General features: G+C 49.6%; 1 protein-coding gene and 1 pseudogene across 3 annotated transcripts in view; one reads left to right on the top strand and one right to left on the bottom strand.

Annotated features, from left to right (window-relative positions):
• Positions 1-4,453: 4,453 nt before the first annotated feature.
• MAPRE3 (microtubule associated protein RP/EB family member 3) overlaps positions 4,454-17,393 on the bottom strand; it is a 47,570-nt gene continuing 34,630 nt past the window's right edge. The window contains exons 1-7 of one of the 3 annotated variants that reach the window (XM_015588114.2): positions 8,554-8,572; positions 8,321-8,448; positions 7,517-7,662; positions 6,689-6,890; positions 5,236-5,390; positions 4,965-5,117; positions 4,454-4,725 (exon numbers count right to left, since the gene is read on the bottom strand). In XM_015588114.2, the coding sequence (XP_015443600.1) occupies positions 4,657-4,725; positions 4,965-5,117; positions 5,236-5,390; positions 6,689-6,890; positions 7,517-7,662; positions 8,321-8,441 (846 nt within the window). In that variant the 5' untranslated portion in view covers positions 8,442-8,448; positions 8,554-8,572 and the 3' untranslated portion in view covers positions 4,454-4,656. Of the gene's footprint in view, positions 4,726-4,964; positions 5,118-5,235; positions 5,391-6,688; positions 6,891-7,516; positions 7,663-8,320; positions 8,449-8,553; positions 8,573-17,393 lie in introns of those variants that run through there. The other 2 variants (XM_006910306.3, XM_006910307.3) reach the window with 2 other exon arrangements.
• On the top strand, positions 16,231-16,349 carry LOC112478602 (annotated as a pseudogene).

Here is a 17,393-nt window from a genome sequence, read left to right as displayed (position 1 = left end):
CACCTCCCTGGGCTTTCCGGTCCCGTGCGGGTGCGCTGCGCTCTGCCACGTCTCTTCGCAGAGCCTCGCGACGCGTGACGCCACCCGCAAGGCAGCCTGGGACTCGTAGTCTTTCATTTTTTTTGCTCCGTTATTTCTAGAGAATGTTCGGGTTTGGGGGCCGGGGCTCCTTCGTAGCAAAAAGCATCCAGGCAAAGATGTTGAGGTGGAAGGCTGTACATTCAGCAGACTTTTAGCGAGCACCTACTGTGTGAAGGCCACTGCACTGGGTGACTGGGTGGAAATTTAACTGTTTCGGTTTTTCGTTCCTTTCTTGTAGTGCTAAAAGGGTGGAATGGAAACAGTTCTCACCTCTGGGAAAGAACTTGAAGATTCAGTGCTTTCCTCCTTCGAGAAGTGTTCGTTTTTCTGTTGCTAGTCATTAAACTAGAGTTTAGTGAGCTGCACAAATCTATTGTGAAGGAACGAAGAAGAGGATGGAGCTTGCGGAAAGAGGCAGTTTTTGGAGGGTGGAGAATGGAAGGTTCTGATAGGAGGCAGAGAAAAGTCTGGGAGTCTGGGACAGCCAGGGCTGTGTTTCCCCTTCTAGGCAATGGAAAAGAAATGGCTGTGGCTCCAACTGCAAGAGTCAGTCGCAAGACCCAGATGTGGCAGGGAAGTGATCAAGAGCCCCCGATCTGAGGAAGCACACAAACAGGTTTCTGCTCAGATATTCACTATCCTTGGAGGGCCTCCCACCATGCATATGGTCTCCCATCATGTGAGACCACACAGCTTCAAGCATCCCAGCAGGGAAGGATGAGGGAAGGTGAAATGAAAGTAATTGATCACAATTAAGGAAATGTGCTGTTTCATTTATACTCCTACTACACTTGAGGATGAGATTCATACCTGCCATACTGAGGTACGAGGCAGTCCAATCTTTGTAGTAAGAACTAATAAGAGTCCAAATTTCTACAGGAGGGACAGCTTAGGAAGGAAATTAGAGAAGGCTTCCTGAAGGAGATGGTATTTGAGGTAGGTCCTGAGGAATGAGAGGAATTTTAAAGGTCGGGGATTGGGACAGATGGAGAGAACAGGCCAGTTGTATGAACTTATTGATTTAAGCAAAGGTCTAGATGTGGAACACATCAGGGCAAGGCTGGGGAACTGAAATGGTTTAGTGTGACAGTGCTTAATGGAGTTTTGGAGGTGATGAGGTTGGAAAGGGGTCTGAGCCCATTTGCCATGGCCCTTGCCTGCCAAATTTGGGGTTTATCCTCCAGACCCTGGGAAGCCAGTGGAAAAGTGGCGTGATCCACTTTTTTGGAAAGATAAATGAGGATGTGTGAGGGATGTGTTGGGGTCGGAGAAAGGTAAGACGTGGGAGATGACTTGCTGTCTCCTGCCTGTCCTCCAGCCTCTTCAGGCCTGATCATGGCTGGCCTCGCCTCGGGTAGCTCTGAGATGGCACTCCATTAATCAATTCATTTTTCAGATCCTTGGTTTAGCTCTACTCAGAGTCCAACAACAATATCCCCTCTTTGCTCAACCCCTTCTGTGTCACATGTATGGTCACAGAAGAGACACTGTTTTGGGAAGAGAAACAGAATAGGCCTTCCACAGAGGCAAAGGAGGGGGATGCTCCAGGAAGGAGAAATATAGAAGAGTGGGAGGCTTTCTCTCCTGTCTTTCCTTAGAATAGTCTGGCAGGTCATCTGCAGTAACTTGGCATATAGGGGACAGAAGTCATTTACTTACTTATCCAGCAGCATTTCCAAAGCACCTTCTCTACCTAAGCAGCTAGCGCTGTGCTAGGTGGAGCTGGAGGATATACCTCACTTGCTTGTGAGGAGCTCCAAGAGACAAATGTGTAATCAGAAAGTGACAGTTCGCCATGTTAAATGTTCCACGGAGAAGTACACTTAATGTGAGTGAGAAGAGGTGGGGCAAGAGGCAGTGGCTTTAAATCACTGAGCTCTGGATGTTTGAAGAGCAACCTTAGACACTAGCCATGGAGGTGGGCTTGGGCAGGTACTCACACCGGGTTTGAGGGAAGAATCAAAAGATGTTGGGTCAAGGGGGACAGGTGGGTGTCTCGTGTGGGGGCAAGAAGAGAGGCGAGTTCATCGAAGCACAGTTTGACCCACTGTATTAGCTTTCTATTATTGCCATAACAAATTACCACAAACTTAGTGGCTTAAAACAACACAAATCATCTTACAGTTCTGGAAGGTGGAAGTCTGACAAGAGTCTTGCTGGGCTAACATAGATGTCTGTAGGTTGTGTTCCTTTCTGGAAGCTCTAGGGGCGGAGCTATTTCCTTGCCTCTCCCATCATCGAGGCTACCCACATTTCTTGGCTCATGATCCCATTCTGTCTTCAAAGCCAGCAACAGTGAGTTGAGTCCTTCTCACATTGCATCACTCTGACCTTCTCTTCTGCACCCCCTTCCACTTTTATGGGCCCTTGTGATTTCCCTGGGCCTACCCAGGATACTCTCCTTATTTTAAGGTCAGCTGATTAGCAACTTAATTCCAACTGCAACCCTAATTCCCCTTTACTATGTAACCTAACATATTTGCTGCTTTCAGGAATTATGACATGGACATCTCTGGGGGGTGGCGTTCTGCCTACCACACCTGCTTTACTAGTAGGGTGAGGTCTTGGCTGAAGATGAACATTGGGCAATGTAGAACAACTACCTTATCATTTTATAGTATCTACCTGGAATAATGGAGGGAGAGCCTTTTAGAATTAATTAGGCAAGGGGATTAAAAAAAATTATGATCCATAAAATTAGGCAAGGGACTTGTTGGAGAAAAACAGAGATAGAATAAGGCCAGAAGTATCTGTAAGTGGGGGTGGGAGTCAAATGGAGTAGGTGAAGAGAATGAGGGATTGATAGGGATTGCGTTTTTAAGGCTTTATCTGGAGTTATTAAAGAAATTGTCATGGTCTGGAAGGAGAGTCATGGAGCAGGGCCACAAAAGCAGCAGACCTTGGTTGTATTCAGGATGAGGAGGAAATATCTACCAGGACTCGACTGAAGCTAGAGGAACATTCTGGAGGTGACACCTCTATGGTCTTTGGGGATGAGCACTCAACCGTAAGTCAGTGGCCTGAATTCTAGTCGAGGTTTTACCACCTTGAGCAACACATGTCACATATGGGCCTCGGGCCTTTCATCGGTAAATGAGGGTGCTGATCTACGTGACTGCTGAGGCTCTGTTTGAATGGGCCTGGTAGCTGCTTTCATTTCAGTGCCTTCAGCTCCCATTGGGCTTCTAAACATTGGTTATTATGGCCCTTTGCTGGGCCACGCATCAAGAATGTAGGGCTGTGTGGATGATGGGGAAGTTTTTCTCATTAGAGCTTGTTCTACAGAAGGAACCACACAGGCATTGCTGTCCTGGGCTTCAGTGCTCAGAGCTGCTTGCTCTTTGTAAGCCACTTGGCTCTGTCACATGACCCCTTGTCCCAGCTGGATCACTGTTGTGAGGTGAGTTAACTTTGACAAGGAATAGGAGACAACATGCAGTCTAACTGGCCCAAAGGAGACTGAAACAAAGCATCTCTTGACCAGGCCATGCTGTTACCCACCAGCCACTTTCCTAGGTTGCCCATTGTCACAGCCATGGCCCCGAACTTTGTTCCTTCATGCCTTCCTTTAGGACCTTGGCACCAGTATTGGGAGATGGAGTCTAGGTCAGCGCTGATTTCTGAGGCCAAATACCAATGGCGGTTTCCAGGCGTGAGAGAAGGTGGCAGTGGTGCTGTGCTCCATGGCCATCACCTCTGGAGAGGGGAGCACTTGGGACGAGAAAAGCATTGAGATCCAGGCTGTGGGTCAGCTGAGAAAGACATGGCATGGACTTTTACCACACAAGTTTATTTAAATAAAAGTGAACACATACTCAGGCTGGGTGGCCTGAGGGGGCAAGGGCTGGGGAGGTGGATGGTTGGGAGGCAGACGTACAGGGGGTTCTGGGCAGAGTCTGTGTGGTATGAATTGAGCTGCAGAGGGAGTGGCTGGGGACCTCGGGGCAGTGCTGGGCTACAGGGCTGGGGCTGGGGGCTGAGGTTGGGTGAGCCTGGTGCCAGGAGGGCATTTTTATCCCTCGCATGCTCCCCTGGGGTCTAAGGCACCCCTTCCTCAGTCCCCCTATCCCTCTCCTGACACCAGCCTTCCTCTCAACTACTGGGAAGTCAAAGGACAAAATAAATAAGAATCGGTGAGTCCTGCCATGGCTGGCAGCGGGGAGGGAAGCCAAGCCCGGCACACTGCCCTGGAGCCCGTGCTGTCACCCTGGGAAAAGAACAGGTAAAGTGCAAGGAAAATCCAGTAAGTAAAAATATACAAATGACTTTGTCAAATATACAGCTGCTGGCTGTCAGGGGAGCAGGCGGCTGGCTAGGGAGGGTAGCAGCAGCACCCTGGGAAGTGTTGGCCAACACAGCATAGAGACAAGGGTCCCACCCACTAGGCCAGTGCCACAGGAGGACGGGGCCTCTGCCTACCCACTTGCCCCATCCCCTCAAGCCCCCCTTGCCTGACTCCCCAATGCTGCCGCACTGACACAAAGCACCCGGCCGACCAGCTGTAGGGACAGGATTATAATGTGGGGGTGGGAGTGGGGTGGGGAGGCGTGCAGTCAGCCAGGGCTGGAGCCGCTCTCAGTACTCGTCCTGGTCTTCTTGTTGGTGTTCTTCAATCTCGTCGTCCTCAGGAGGTGCAAATCCTTCCTGGAGGGTGGGAAGGGAGAGGGAAGTGGTGAGACAGGCAGGCCAGGCTGAGGGTGTGGACTGGGGTAGGCAACTTGGGAGCAAGGGCCCAAGTTCTAGTCTTCCTTTCCCTGCTTTCTGTGACTTCAGCTGGTTCTCCCCATCGGTCCATGTCCCCAAGGCCCCTTCTGATCCTACCCCTTCAGGTCTTATGGCCAGGCGGAATGGGGAAGGGCCCAGTGGGTAAAGGCAGAGCTCACCTCAGTGGCATAGAGAATGCCAATGATGCCCGAGATAACAGGGCTGTTCTCACTTTCATGTTCCTGGCAGATGAGCTCTATGTCTCGGAGTTTGCTGAAGTAGAAGTCGCGCTCTTTCTCCAGGCCGTCCACTGTCAGCTTCAAATCCAATAGCTGCTTGGGGAGAAGGCGGTGTTCAAGCCGGAGATCCCTGCCTCAGACTCCCCGCTTCCTGCTCTGATGACCCTGCTGTGGCAGGGTTATCTCAGCTGCCCTTGTCCACCCCACTCACCTGCTGGTTGAGTTCAAGAATTTGGGCATCAGTCTCATGGCCGCCATTTCGGGCTGATGGGGGATTCTTCCGGAGGATGCAAGGTGGGGCCACGTTGCTCAGTCGGCCAGAGGTCTGCATATTTTTGGGGCCTGTGGGGGACGTCCTCTGTGGAACTACCCAGAGGAGAGAAGTTGGATGGGGCCTCATGAGCCGGAGCTCACGAGGCACAAGACAGCCTGGTGAGATGAATGCGGGGGCAGGCCCATGCGAAAGGCAGGCACTCGTCCCCTCCCCTCCCATCTAGGAGGACCATCTACATCTAGGCCCCAAGCCATGGCCACAGGTGACACCACAGCAGCTGGGCAGCCCTTTGGCAAGCCTGGGAGAGCAGGTACTACAGGGAACCAAAGGTGTGCGGTGTGGGTAGGGATGAGAGCTATCCTGAGGGACAGACGAGGGGAAATAGGATGGGGAATTTGGGAAGTGGGGCTGGACGGGTTGAGGGCCCTCTTGTACTGACATCTGGAGCCTGAGGAAAAGCAACTAGTACAGGGTCTTGAATCTGGCTCTTGCTGGGTCTTCCTTAATAGAAGCCCCAGCCCAAAGCCACCTTCCCTATGAGTGACCTCAGAGTCTCAGGACTGGAGGACTCAAAAGAAAACTGCCCCTCCTGGGCTCCCTGCATCAGGATGGGCTCTGTGCCCTCTGCTGGGCCTGACTCAGGGAACAAACATGCTGTGGCTACTTGTTCTCCAGCTGGGGCAGCTCCCTAGACAGAGCTGGCTACTTCTAATGCAAAGCAAGCAGGTGAGTGGGGACAGGCCCAGGCGGGGCAGCAGCGCAAACAGAGGAGGGCTCTGCTATGACGGGTTCAGATGCGGGCTGGGGCTGCTCCTCTCCCTTTCTCTCCCAACACTCTTGTCCCCAACAGGCCCCGTTACTTCTTTCCCTTCTCCTCTAGAACCCCCAGACAAAGCCTCATTTCCAGAGACTCATCTCTTGAGGACTTAGGGCTATGGGCCTTCGGAATGGGGGAAGATACGACCAAGCTTGGCAAACTCCTGTCCTTAGGCATCCAGTGGGCAGGGGGCAAGAAGGGTGTGCAGTGCTGGTACCAGGCCCCTGGCCTGGGTGGATGTGGACGGAGAGAGTCAAACCATGTGCTGCCCCATCATCTCGAGGCCAACATGTTAGCTCATGCTACAGAAAGAAGTGCCCTAGGCCTCCCACCGCTGGCCGCCACCTTAGCTGGTGCCGGTGGCTCTCCTTTTGAAGCAATCTTTGGAGCCCTCTCCTCCCTACTGTGACGCCCCCTGGTCTAAGCGGGCAGCAGGCGGTGTCATCTGAACTCCGTGATAACAGTCTCCTCTAGGCTGGCAGGGCCGGGCCGGGTGGCCCAGGGGGCACTCCTGGCTGTAAAGCCCTGCCGGCCCGGCCCCCCACACTCCCTCCCCCAGCTCGGGCTCGTTACCTGCTGTGCCAATGAGTTTCTTGGATTTGTTGAAGATCTGATCACCTGGGTTAGGAGGTGGCGCTACGTCCTGGCCCTGCCGCGCCAGCAGAGGGTTGTATTCCTTTCCATCATAGTTTGCGTCAAAGAATTTCTTAAACCACTGAATAAACTCAAAATTATCTTGGAATTTTCCTTTCACTAATTTCTCTACAGGAATTATCTGAAATAGACCACATAAGCAGAGAACTTTAACCACCTGCTGCTGGAGGGCTGCCTTCCTCTGTGAGAGGGCCACTGCTCTCAGGAAAGCCAGCCCCTGGGCTGCAGCATCCTCCATCTTGTGCACCTGGCCCCCCTCCCACGGCACCAGAGCAAATGCGTAGGCTGCAGGCCCCGGCCTGGGATCCAGAGACTGCTTTTTCCTCCAGGTGCAGGAGAAACCGTGTGGGGAGGAGTCCCTTGGTGCTGCTGCCTGCACGTGGGGTTGGGGCTGCTGGAACAAGGGACCTGGGGACATTGAGGGAGTAGAGTGAGCAAGAGACTTCTTTTGGGCCCTAGAGAAGAAACTTAATAGGAGCAGTATAATACTAAGCCTCAAATGCTGGGAAAGATAGGGTCTAGAGAGGAGGAAGGGACGGGAATGTCGTCAGGATGGGACGTCACGTGTGAGGTTTTCCACTGTGCCTTGAGCTGGGGGAACATTCCCTCTGGAGAGTCGGGGGTGCGTGTGGAGAGAGGTGTGAGGGCTGGAATGACCCCGGCAGTCCCTGCTGCCCTGGCTGGTGGGCCATCTTCTTCCCCAGGGTCACACAGCTCCTCAGGGCCCCAGGGAGCGCAGGCACCTACTTTGTCAACACCCATCTTCTTGAAAGCTGCTTGCAGCACCTTGAAGTTGTGGATGTATTCGTGCTCTAGCTTGGCCTGGAACTTCACCTTCCTCAAGTGCACACAGCCAGGGAAGAGCATGTCCATGAACTGGCAGTAGGCTGCCCCTGTGGAGAAGCATGGTCGACTGGGGGTCCAGGCCGCTCCGCTGCCTCGGCTGCTTGCTTTCACTTCCCCAGGCCCTCTGCTGGCCTACTCCCTCAAACAACCCCATCTCCTCTTTTTACTTCTTATTCTAGGTCCGGGGCCAGTCCTACTTGCAGCATAGACATGGCCAGAATCCCCCCAGCTTTCCAAGAATAAAAGCAATTGCTATTTATTGATGCAATTATGTACAGACATGGCAAACACTGCATACACATAATTTAATCAACCACCCTAGTTAGACAGGCGATGTTATCTCCATTTAATGGATGGGAAAACTGAGACCTCGAGAGGTAGAGTGACTTACCCAGGGTTACTCTACAAGAAGAGCTGAGATTTGGACCCAGAGTGGCTAGACTGGACCTCGTGCTGTTAACCTCTGGCTTCCCCGTCTATCCCCACTGTCCCGCCCCTCCCTGTGTCGCTCTCTCCTGTTCTTCCCATTCCAGGACACCCCAATTTCCTTCCTTCAATTCCAAGCACCACCTAGTTTAGGGCTCTGCAGTTCTCCTCCTAACTTCTTAATTACAAACTACATTCTCTGCCGTGGATGCTTTGCCTCCCCGCTTCCCTCCCTCTCCCTTCAGCAGGGCCCACTTCCCCCCGTTCTCAGCCTCCTACCGGAACAGAGCTGTTCTATCTTGGTATAGTTGAGGTGCAGGGAGTCATTGACCCAAGCAAGCATATCATGGCGACTCAGATTCTCACTGGTCACGGATGTGGAGTACACATTGACGGCCATACCCCAGCTTCAAAGAAAGAAGAGAGGCGAGGTCAGTCCTGGAGAACTCACGCTGTTCTTTGGCTGTGAGGAGAGCAGGAGCTGGACGATCCCCTGGGGAAATGGGAAGCACCTTCCTCCAGACAGCCTTGCAGCTTCCCTCCTAGAAAAGGGTTACCAATTCATTCTTTAAACATTTAATGAGTGTCTATTATATGCTATGCGTATGCTAAGAACAGGTGAAACGAAGTTAAGTGAGAGGCTGTCTCTGCCTTCGAGTTTACAGACAAATCCCCATAGTAGGAAGTGACATACGAAAGCTCGGGGGTGGCACAAAGAAGGGACCGATCGCTTCTGCTTGGCGGGATCAGTGAAGGCGTCAGAGCATGGATGCTGGAACCAGAAAGGAGCAGGAATTTTCCAAACATACGAAGAGATGGGGTAGAAGGCCACTGCAGGCCCCAAGACCAGCAATAACAAAGTCATGGCTTAGTCTGGGCCTCTGAGTTGCTCAGCAGGCCTGGGGAACAGGTTTTGTGTTGGGGCGTGGCACAGTTGGCAGGGATGGAGCACGAATCACAAAGGGCTTTGTTTACCGTGAGGAGCAGTTGGGACTTTCTCTTTAGACAACAGGAAGCCATTAGAGGATTTTAAGCAGACAGTATCCTGACCAGATCTGTGTTTTAGAAAGTTGACTAACCTTTGCCTCTGCTCTGATTTCAGATCCCATATTCCTGTGGGGCCTGTGGCCTGCTGGCTGATCCACGGGCACCTACATTCCACTTGTCCAGAACCTTTCCTTAAAACATGCTTCTGCTCCTGTATTCATTCTCTCAGCGAACGTCATCCAATTACTCACGTTAGGAACCTGAGGGGTTGTCCTAGACGGCCTCCTGTCTCTCACCCTCATATTTGATCATGTCCTGCAACTCTGCCTTCCCAGTGTGCCCTGCTCTTCACCACCTGTCCTGCTGCCTCAGGGTTGACGCTGACATTCTCTGGCCAAGGCTTCTGGGAGGCCTTCCAGCCTTCAGTCTCTCTCCCCCCCAGTCCCTCCCTGACACTGCTGCAGTCAGAACCTATCTAAAAACAGCCCCGGCTACACCGCTCCCCCCACCAGCTTTAAGCCCTTTCAATCAGCAGTAATAAATGACACACCCACTGGCCAAATCTGCCTTGCAGACTTGAACTGTTTAGCACTCCCAATGTTGGAAACATTTTTGAATTAGTGCCCAATATTTTAAAGTTGGGACGCTTCACACGATTTGGGATATCTGGCTTCTTTTGGCAACCCTGGGCCTATGTTCTCTGCACAACAACCTATGGTTGGAGCTGAGCCAAGACGCCTCCTGTGGCCAGCAGGCGTGAGCTCCTCCCCACCCTGCCCCATTCCCCCAAGCAGGGCCAAGTGTCAGCACTGTTTATCACTGACTTGGACTGTTAAGGGAAAAGGGAAATATTTCTATCAGAAATGGAGAAACGGAAGGTGGACTGAAAGGACTATGTACTTCAGGAATTGTGAGAGTGCCTATTTCTGGAGTGAAGACTCTTTCTCTAGGTTTAATTCTCAGAGTGTCTCTGTGAAGGAAGAATACAACCCAGACCACTTCCCTGTCCCTACTCATTCTGCCTCTTTATCAGATTGGATCTGGAACCAAGAGAGAACGAAACACAGCCTGCCCCATGCACTCCAGAGGTTCTTTCCTAGGAAAATGCATCAGATTCTCCTGCAGAGACTTTCCAACAGGCTGGAGTGAAGCCCAAGCATGTGTGCATGGGCGTAGAACTACATATATCATATATAACTACAGTATCTTTATTGCTGTATATCATTATATGTGTTACAACTATATATAATACACTACACATAATACACTATGCGGAATATATGTAATTTGAAAAATGCTGCAGGTGATTCTGGTGCACAATCAGGCATTAGAACCACAGTCCTCATCTGATCTAGGAACAGAGCCCTTGTTTCCACTCGGGACCAGCTCAGGTTCTTCAGGTGACGCTATTCTCTGCCGTGGTTGGGGGCTCAGAAGACTCATTCAAGGAACCCAGGGGTCTTGGAAGGATGCTCTGTCACACTTGCTCGAGGATCATGTCACAAAAAAGCAGCCCCCTAGTTCCCCTATCCTTTCTCACAACAGGGAGGGCAGGGTGCCCTTTTAATTTTCCTCTCCTAGATTTGGCCCTGTAAATGCAACTAAATTATGGCCAGCAGGTGGCACCCAGGTCCTGAGCAAAGACTCTCTTAACGTGTTTCACCGTCCCCAAATCCCCCTTTCCCTAGCTCCATTTAGAAAAGGAGAGCCCCTTTGTCCCCCAGGGAGGAAGCCTGGTTCGGTCAAAAGCTGGTGGTGTCAGGGCAGGTGGCTGAACGGAGTGCTTGCTCCTGAGCTGGATGCCCTCTGAGAGCTGGCCCAGCCGAAGCAGCCTAGAGCACTGGGTCTGCTCTAAGATTCTGGACTGAACTAAACCAACCTCCCTGTTCTCCAATGCCACAAGTTAAACTCATCAACAGGTCCAGCTTCTGATGCCTTTTGTATTGGGGCTTGACTCCAGCCTAGACTCCAACCAGACCAGCTTCTAGGGGTGGAGGCCTATAAAGCATTGTCCGAGTAGCGTGCCCTAAGTGGACCAGCTGCCTCCAATTAGAGCAGAGACATAGTCTGAGAAAACTCTTAAAGTTAACAAACCCATTACCAAGAGCTGCTTCACCTCCCCTGAGATCATGGTAGGCAACCACCCAGAGGAGGCAGGCTCTGTTCCTAGGGCTACAACAATGGGGTCTTCCAACTCAGTCCCCGTGTTTCTACCATCATCTTTGATACATGGTGACTATCAGGAGAACAGCCCCTGACTGGGTTGTGAAAACATCTAAGTCAGTTGAAAACGCCATTCAGGATTAGACTGAGGACATGACCTTGGGAAAAGGCTGCTCTGCAAGGTCTTGACTCCTGGTATCAGGTGCGGAGTCATGGGAAAGAAAGGTTGAGGAGATTTAATCTGGTGATTTTGCTAAATCATATCCTAAGTTAGGTCCATAAGGTTCACAGTGCATTCACTAGCAACAGAAAGGTGGTTTACAGCTCTCATCAGGAGAGGTGGAGTGGACGATCATTCTGCAGCCTGAGGCCTTGAAAATGATCATCATGACCAAATCTCAACATCTTATGGCCAGAAGAGTTTCAAGAAACCATCCAGTTCCTTCCCGGATATGTAGTATTGCACTTAGACACAGGCATTTTTATTTCTAAATAATAAATAAGTCTGCATAACTCTGAAATCTCACATTCTAATATTTAAGAACCTTACCACCAGCCTGAATCTAATTTTGGCTTTTTATTTTTAAGTCTTCAGTGGAAATCTATCTTCCACAAATAGGTCTTTGAGAGAGTTCAGGCCTCCTAGTCCTCTTTAATTCTCTGGTTCTTAGAAGACCCCCCAGCAGTTCCCAAGCCTCTACTCTCTGCCCTGCATGGCTATGAAAGACAATCCAGGACTTCCGGTCCCCCGTGGGTGTTGGGCATGGCCCCAGCAGGCTCCAAGCAGCTGCTGCTTTAACAACTCTGGATCTCCAGTCAGACCACTTGGATTTAAATCCTAGCTCTACCATCTCCCAGCTGTTTGACACTGAGCCTCAGTTTCCTCATCTATAAAATGGGAACAGTAACAGTTCCCACCTTACCGATCTGTTATGAGGATTAAGTGAGGCATGTATACAACATGCTGAGCAGAGCCCAGCACGTCATTAAGTATCTGGTATTATCAGCATTACTGGGGCAGAGAGCGAGAATCCAAGGACACTTGTTTGAGAAGCAGGTGCCCAAACACACATCCCACTTCGGGTCTCTGAGGCATCAGTCCAGGAGGGAGACAAGGCTTTTCTCTACCCTTTCTGCCTGGAGATAGCCATCTGGGCTTTATGAAGTTGAGCCTGTGACCCATTACCAACCCACCTCCAGATTACCCATATATTTTGCTTTGTAGATGCCATCCTACCAGCCAGGAAAACTGGAACAGATGCTGTGGGATCAGAGGAGAGAGAACTCTGCGGAGCCTGCCAAAATGTTTCCCGCTCCTGACATGGGGCTATGCCCATTGTCACTGGGCCACCCCTTCCTGTCCAGGCCCAGGGGGGCTGAAGTCACCTGTTTGGAAAACCTGCAAAATTGCTACCCCTTGCCCCCTTGGGTCACACATCCAGGTTATTCTGGGGTTGCATGGAGGCAACATGTGCAGGTAGGGATCAAGGGTTCTGAAGTTCTGGAGGAGCCCAGCCAGCGGGTCACAAAGCCCTGGCAGACCCAGCCAATCACCTTCTTCTTATGGCTGAGCAAGGATCTGACTCATAAGGGAGGCTCGGTCTCTCAAAGCTGAATTAATCAAAGGTAGAGATGGGGCAGGTGGAGTAGTTCCAGGGCTGGTGGGGAACCAGCACACACCCCTTCCAGCAGATCCAGGACAGGCATAGGTTCAGGTAGGGACTGGAGATTCTACAGGGTTCTGTTCTCACAACACTTTAGATCTTGCAGCTCTTCCCTAAGATCCTGAAGCCTGCTGAGGTCCCAGCCACTGGAGTCTTGTACAAGACCTGTTGAACAATGATCTGAACTCCTAAAGGGGCTTTCCCCAGGCTGGCCTGGATAATGCTGCCAGACACTCTGTAGCTCTTGTCCAGGAGAAGGAGTCCTTTGGGGAGTTCTGGCCAAGATGCTCTATCTGACCATAACTCAAAGGGAAATCCAGGAGGGAAGTAAACAGCACTCCTCACTTGCTAAAATTAATCTATTTTAAGGAAGGTCCAGTCAGGCGGGCAGATAGAAAGGTAAACTTTCCTGAAGGTTCTACACTGGAGATCTTTAAGTTCCTCAAACATCTATTTTTTTAAACCAACAAACTTCCACAATGGGAGCCACCCATCAAACCAGAGCGACCAGCAGCAGACTCCTGGAAGCTGTGCAGTGTGGTGAAGTGAGGTTTAATAGTAGCTGTGGCTTGGCTGCAGGCTCTGCCTCCTATTGCCTGTGTGGCTTCGATCAAGTAGTTTGAGGAATCCAAGCTTGTTTTCAGGTCTGAAGAGTCAGGATGATGATGCTACTGAGCATATGGTTGTTGTCAGGCTAGTGAGGGACCCTGTGTGTGGGAACCAGAGGCTGATCTGATGTCACCCTGCCTTTGGGGGCTGAATGACCTTCACGGCAGGCAGAGAATGATCAACATGTTTGACCTACGCTCTTTCTTCCAGCACCATGATCAAAATCCCCACAGACCCTCTGATCAGGGTCCTTAGTGGGGAGAGAGCAAGAGACAGGCTTAGCTTTCAATTATGTCCTTTAGGCAGAAAGACAGAGAAGTGCTTTTGGAGCTCTGTTGCCCATTTCTTTCTTTAATTAGCACTGTCTCAGGGCCCTGTACTCAATAGCTGCTCAATAAATATTTGTTGAATGAATGAATGGGAGAGGTTAAACCACAGTGTGGGGTTTCGGGTGGTAGATGGGCTCAGAAAGGCCAGTTTTCTGGCCTCATTTCTTGTTCGTTGACCTGAAGAGAAGGGAGGAGAGTAGAATGCTAGCTGTACTCCCTGGCCGCACACCACCAGATGCAGCAGGAAGCCTCTGGACATTCAGCAAGAGATTTAAAAGGCTCTTCCTCTGATGCAAGTAAATGAGAAACTATATAACACGGTGCTACCAGATTCTTCAGAGAAGGGTTTTAGGATGGTTCTGAGAATGGAACTTGGTAACCTGCTGGGAGGACACCCCATCAGTATGCAGCTAGCCTGAGGATAGAGGGGGGAAGCGGCTGCAGTGTGTTGGGAAGAAAACATTCACTTCGGCAGCCCTAGTGGGTTTGATGTCTCCTTAATAACCCTTCACTCTTCAAAAGCACGCTTGGGTCTCTGGGGACATGTATAAGTGACGTCACTTTATCTTCTTTTAAAATGATGTTTCTTTAGACTGTGTGGTTTACAGCTGTCATTGCACCAAGTGGGATGTTTGCCCCATCCTGTGAAACACCTGGCTTCTACCACGTTCAGCCTATTTTCCCTCGAGCCAAGGCTCAGCCCTTCTCTGCTCTCATAGCTCCCTGTACCCCACAGCCAATTCCTCTCAGAATCCTCCGGTTTCATTTCCTAGTCTTTTTGATAGACTGCTCATACAATCCTTTAACCTTCTCACCAGAAAGTCTGCCTTGATGATGTCCAGAACAAATGTAACCATGCTTAGTGTTTGATTCTGCCTTCTCTCTCATGCAGAATACAAGTCATTCTTCACACCCCCAAAACTACCCTACCTGCCTGCCTTGCAGGAGACAGTCAGCCACCCTCAGTGGGGACGTGCACGGGAGGGATACCAGAAGGTCTGCCTACCTTCAAACAGCTTCTCTTCTGGTCTATCATGGTACCTGAAATTCCCACCACAAATGCCACTCTCGTGGATTATAGCATTTGTCTTTAAAAAGCCTCAGCTATCTCAGTTTTAAATACGAGGAAATGAAGGTTCTGGGTTCAAGAGACTTGCTCAAGCTCAAGATCAACCCCTAGCAAGGCCAGAGCACAAATCCAGGCCATCTGAACTCGTGTGCCCCTTCCATGCCATCACACTGTGGCAGGAAGGGCAATTTGATCTTGCACAACTCTAGCATGTGACAGCTCTAGCATGTGACAACTCTAGCATGTGATGACTTGCTCTGATTTAGGCCTCTGAGCATTAGGAGAAGGGAAAAGAAATTTCAAAGGTTTTCTTTTTTACATTTCTCTCTCCATGTTACTGCAACACTCCTTTCATCTCAATCAGCAAGTGTTTATTGATCACTCACACAATGTGCCAACCACTCCATGAGGTGCCACGAGGACATTGTACCATTTTAAGGCATGAGTCTTGTCCTGAAGGAGCCTTTGTTTGGTTGAAGACATAAGAGTAATTCATACAACAACAAGGGACCCCACAAACCGGAATATATAAGGTACTACATAGTGAAAGTACTGTTGGCTTTGAAGGAGAGTACAAAGGATGAGTGGGCCTTGGCAGTTAGTTAGCTTCTAGGGGAAGGTGGCACCTAATTTGAGCCTTTAAGCATGACAGGATGTCAGAAAGCAGTGAAGAGAAAATGAGAAATTTGGGACATGAGGAATATGTTTATTATTACTTTTATTTTTAAAGTAAGCTTAAGACCCATGGCTAAATCCTAAAGGAATGTTAGGGAATGTGATCGAGAGAGGGGGTCAGAGAGGTAGGTGGTGTCTCAGGAGAGAAGGGAGGGACCTATTTCAAGGAGGAGGTTATCTGCCTTCTTTAATGAAGTTACCAGTTGCTGAATGGAGAAACGGTCATTAGATTATTCAAGAAGAAATGGTGAAACTCTGAGTCATTTTGTTGGAGTGTGAAGACAGACGCTGGACAATTACCAAGTCCCAGATCATGTGTCTATGGGGATGCCGTGGAGGAAAATCAGGAGTTTGCCACCAAGGCCATCTGTGTCGGCTGCAGCATGGCCGGTGGACTAGAGAGTGACTGCTTGCAAGGTGGAAAACACCTTGCTCCTTTTAATAAAAATTTGAAGTGATATACAGATTTAACACAGGCTTGTGCTCTTTATCTTGACATTCCATCCATCTTCTTTAGAATCCATATCCTATCCTTAAGTTCTAGATCTCATCTGTCCAAGGAGGCTCACGAGTACAACCTCATGGTCTTTCTAAAGCTTCGTGTAACAGTGTCATGAAGGAAAAGAAAGATTGGAAAAACCTTATATACGATAACATCTTAACTAAACTGAATGTTTAAAATATTAATTTACTCTCTATAGCCATGCCACCCTGAATGTGCCCGATCTTGTCTGATCTTGGAAGCTAAGCAGGGTCAGCCCTGGTTAGTACTTGGATGGGAGACCACCTAAGAATACCAGCTGCTATAGGCATTAAAGAAAATAAATAAATAAAATGTTAGTTTACTGTTCTGTTTAACTGTGGCTAATTAGAACCCCTTTTGATCTCTAGTTTCGTTGAAAATTTTGTTAAAAATTACTCTATCAAGGCAGAGTAGAAAAAACGATATTTATTACTAAGGACTTTAAGCCTCAGATTCACTTACTCGTTTGCTGGAGTGTGTGTGACAGGCAGTGAGCCAGGCATGGGGCTTATAGGAGGGGATGAGACCCAGTCTGCGCCCTTGAGGGATTCACGGACTAGGCTGGGAGCCGGACAAGTGAACAAAACCAAAGAGCAACACATTACGCTACCACACCGGATGCAGGAATGGCATGTGGCTTCCTGGGTCAGGAAAGGCTTCAGAGTTTGAGTTGGGTCTTGAAGGAGAAGCTCATCAAGCAAATAAGAGTCAGAAGGAAAGAGGAGTGGACTGGGAGGAGGGAGGGGACGATGAACAGTTCACCCCAGAATGTAAGTTAGTGGCGGAAGGAGATGTGGTTACAAAGGGAGACAGAAGCCGAACACCGGCAGCTCCGTGAGGAGCTTAGGAGCTCTTTTGTCCTGGGGGACACTCATTCACCAGGGGATTTTTTTTTTAAGGTTTACAGTGTATGTATAACAATACAAAAATATTTGTAAGAATACTATAATTAAAATAATCGAGCATAATTTCCAAATCGAAAGTAGAGCAAATGAAATTACAGTGCTTAGAAACTGCATTAAATTTATAATTCTTGAGACTTTATTTTACATGATCTTTTCTAGTAAAAACTAAAGATTCCCAGGTGCTGCTTGCAGAAATCAGTGCCCCTTCAAGTTTCTGTAAACTCTTTACTTTGAAATAATTTTAGACTCACAATTGCAAAATAGGACAAAGAATTCCCATGTATCCTCCTCCAGCTTCCCCACTGACATCTTACATAACAATCGTTAAGGCCAGAAAATGACATTGGCACATTATTAACTAAGCTACAGACCTTATTTGGTTTCATCAGCTTTTACGCGCACTTTTTTTTTTGTATACAGTCTATGAA

Source organism: Pteropus alecto, unplaced genomic scaffold, assembly GCF_000325575.1.
Source record: "Pteropus alecto unplaced genomic scaffold, ASM32557v1 scaffold61, whole genome shotgun sequence".
NCBI lineage: Eukaryota > Metazoa > Chordata > Mammalia > Chiroptera > Pteropodidae > Pteropus > Pteropus alecto.
The sequence above is the reverse complement of the archived record's forward strand: the minus strand, read 5'-3'. Positions and strand labels throughout refer to the sequence as shown.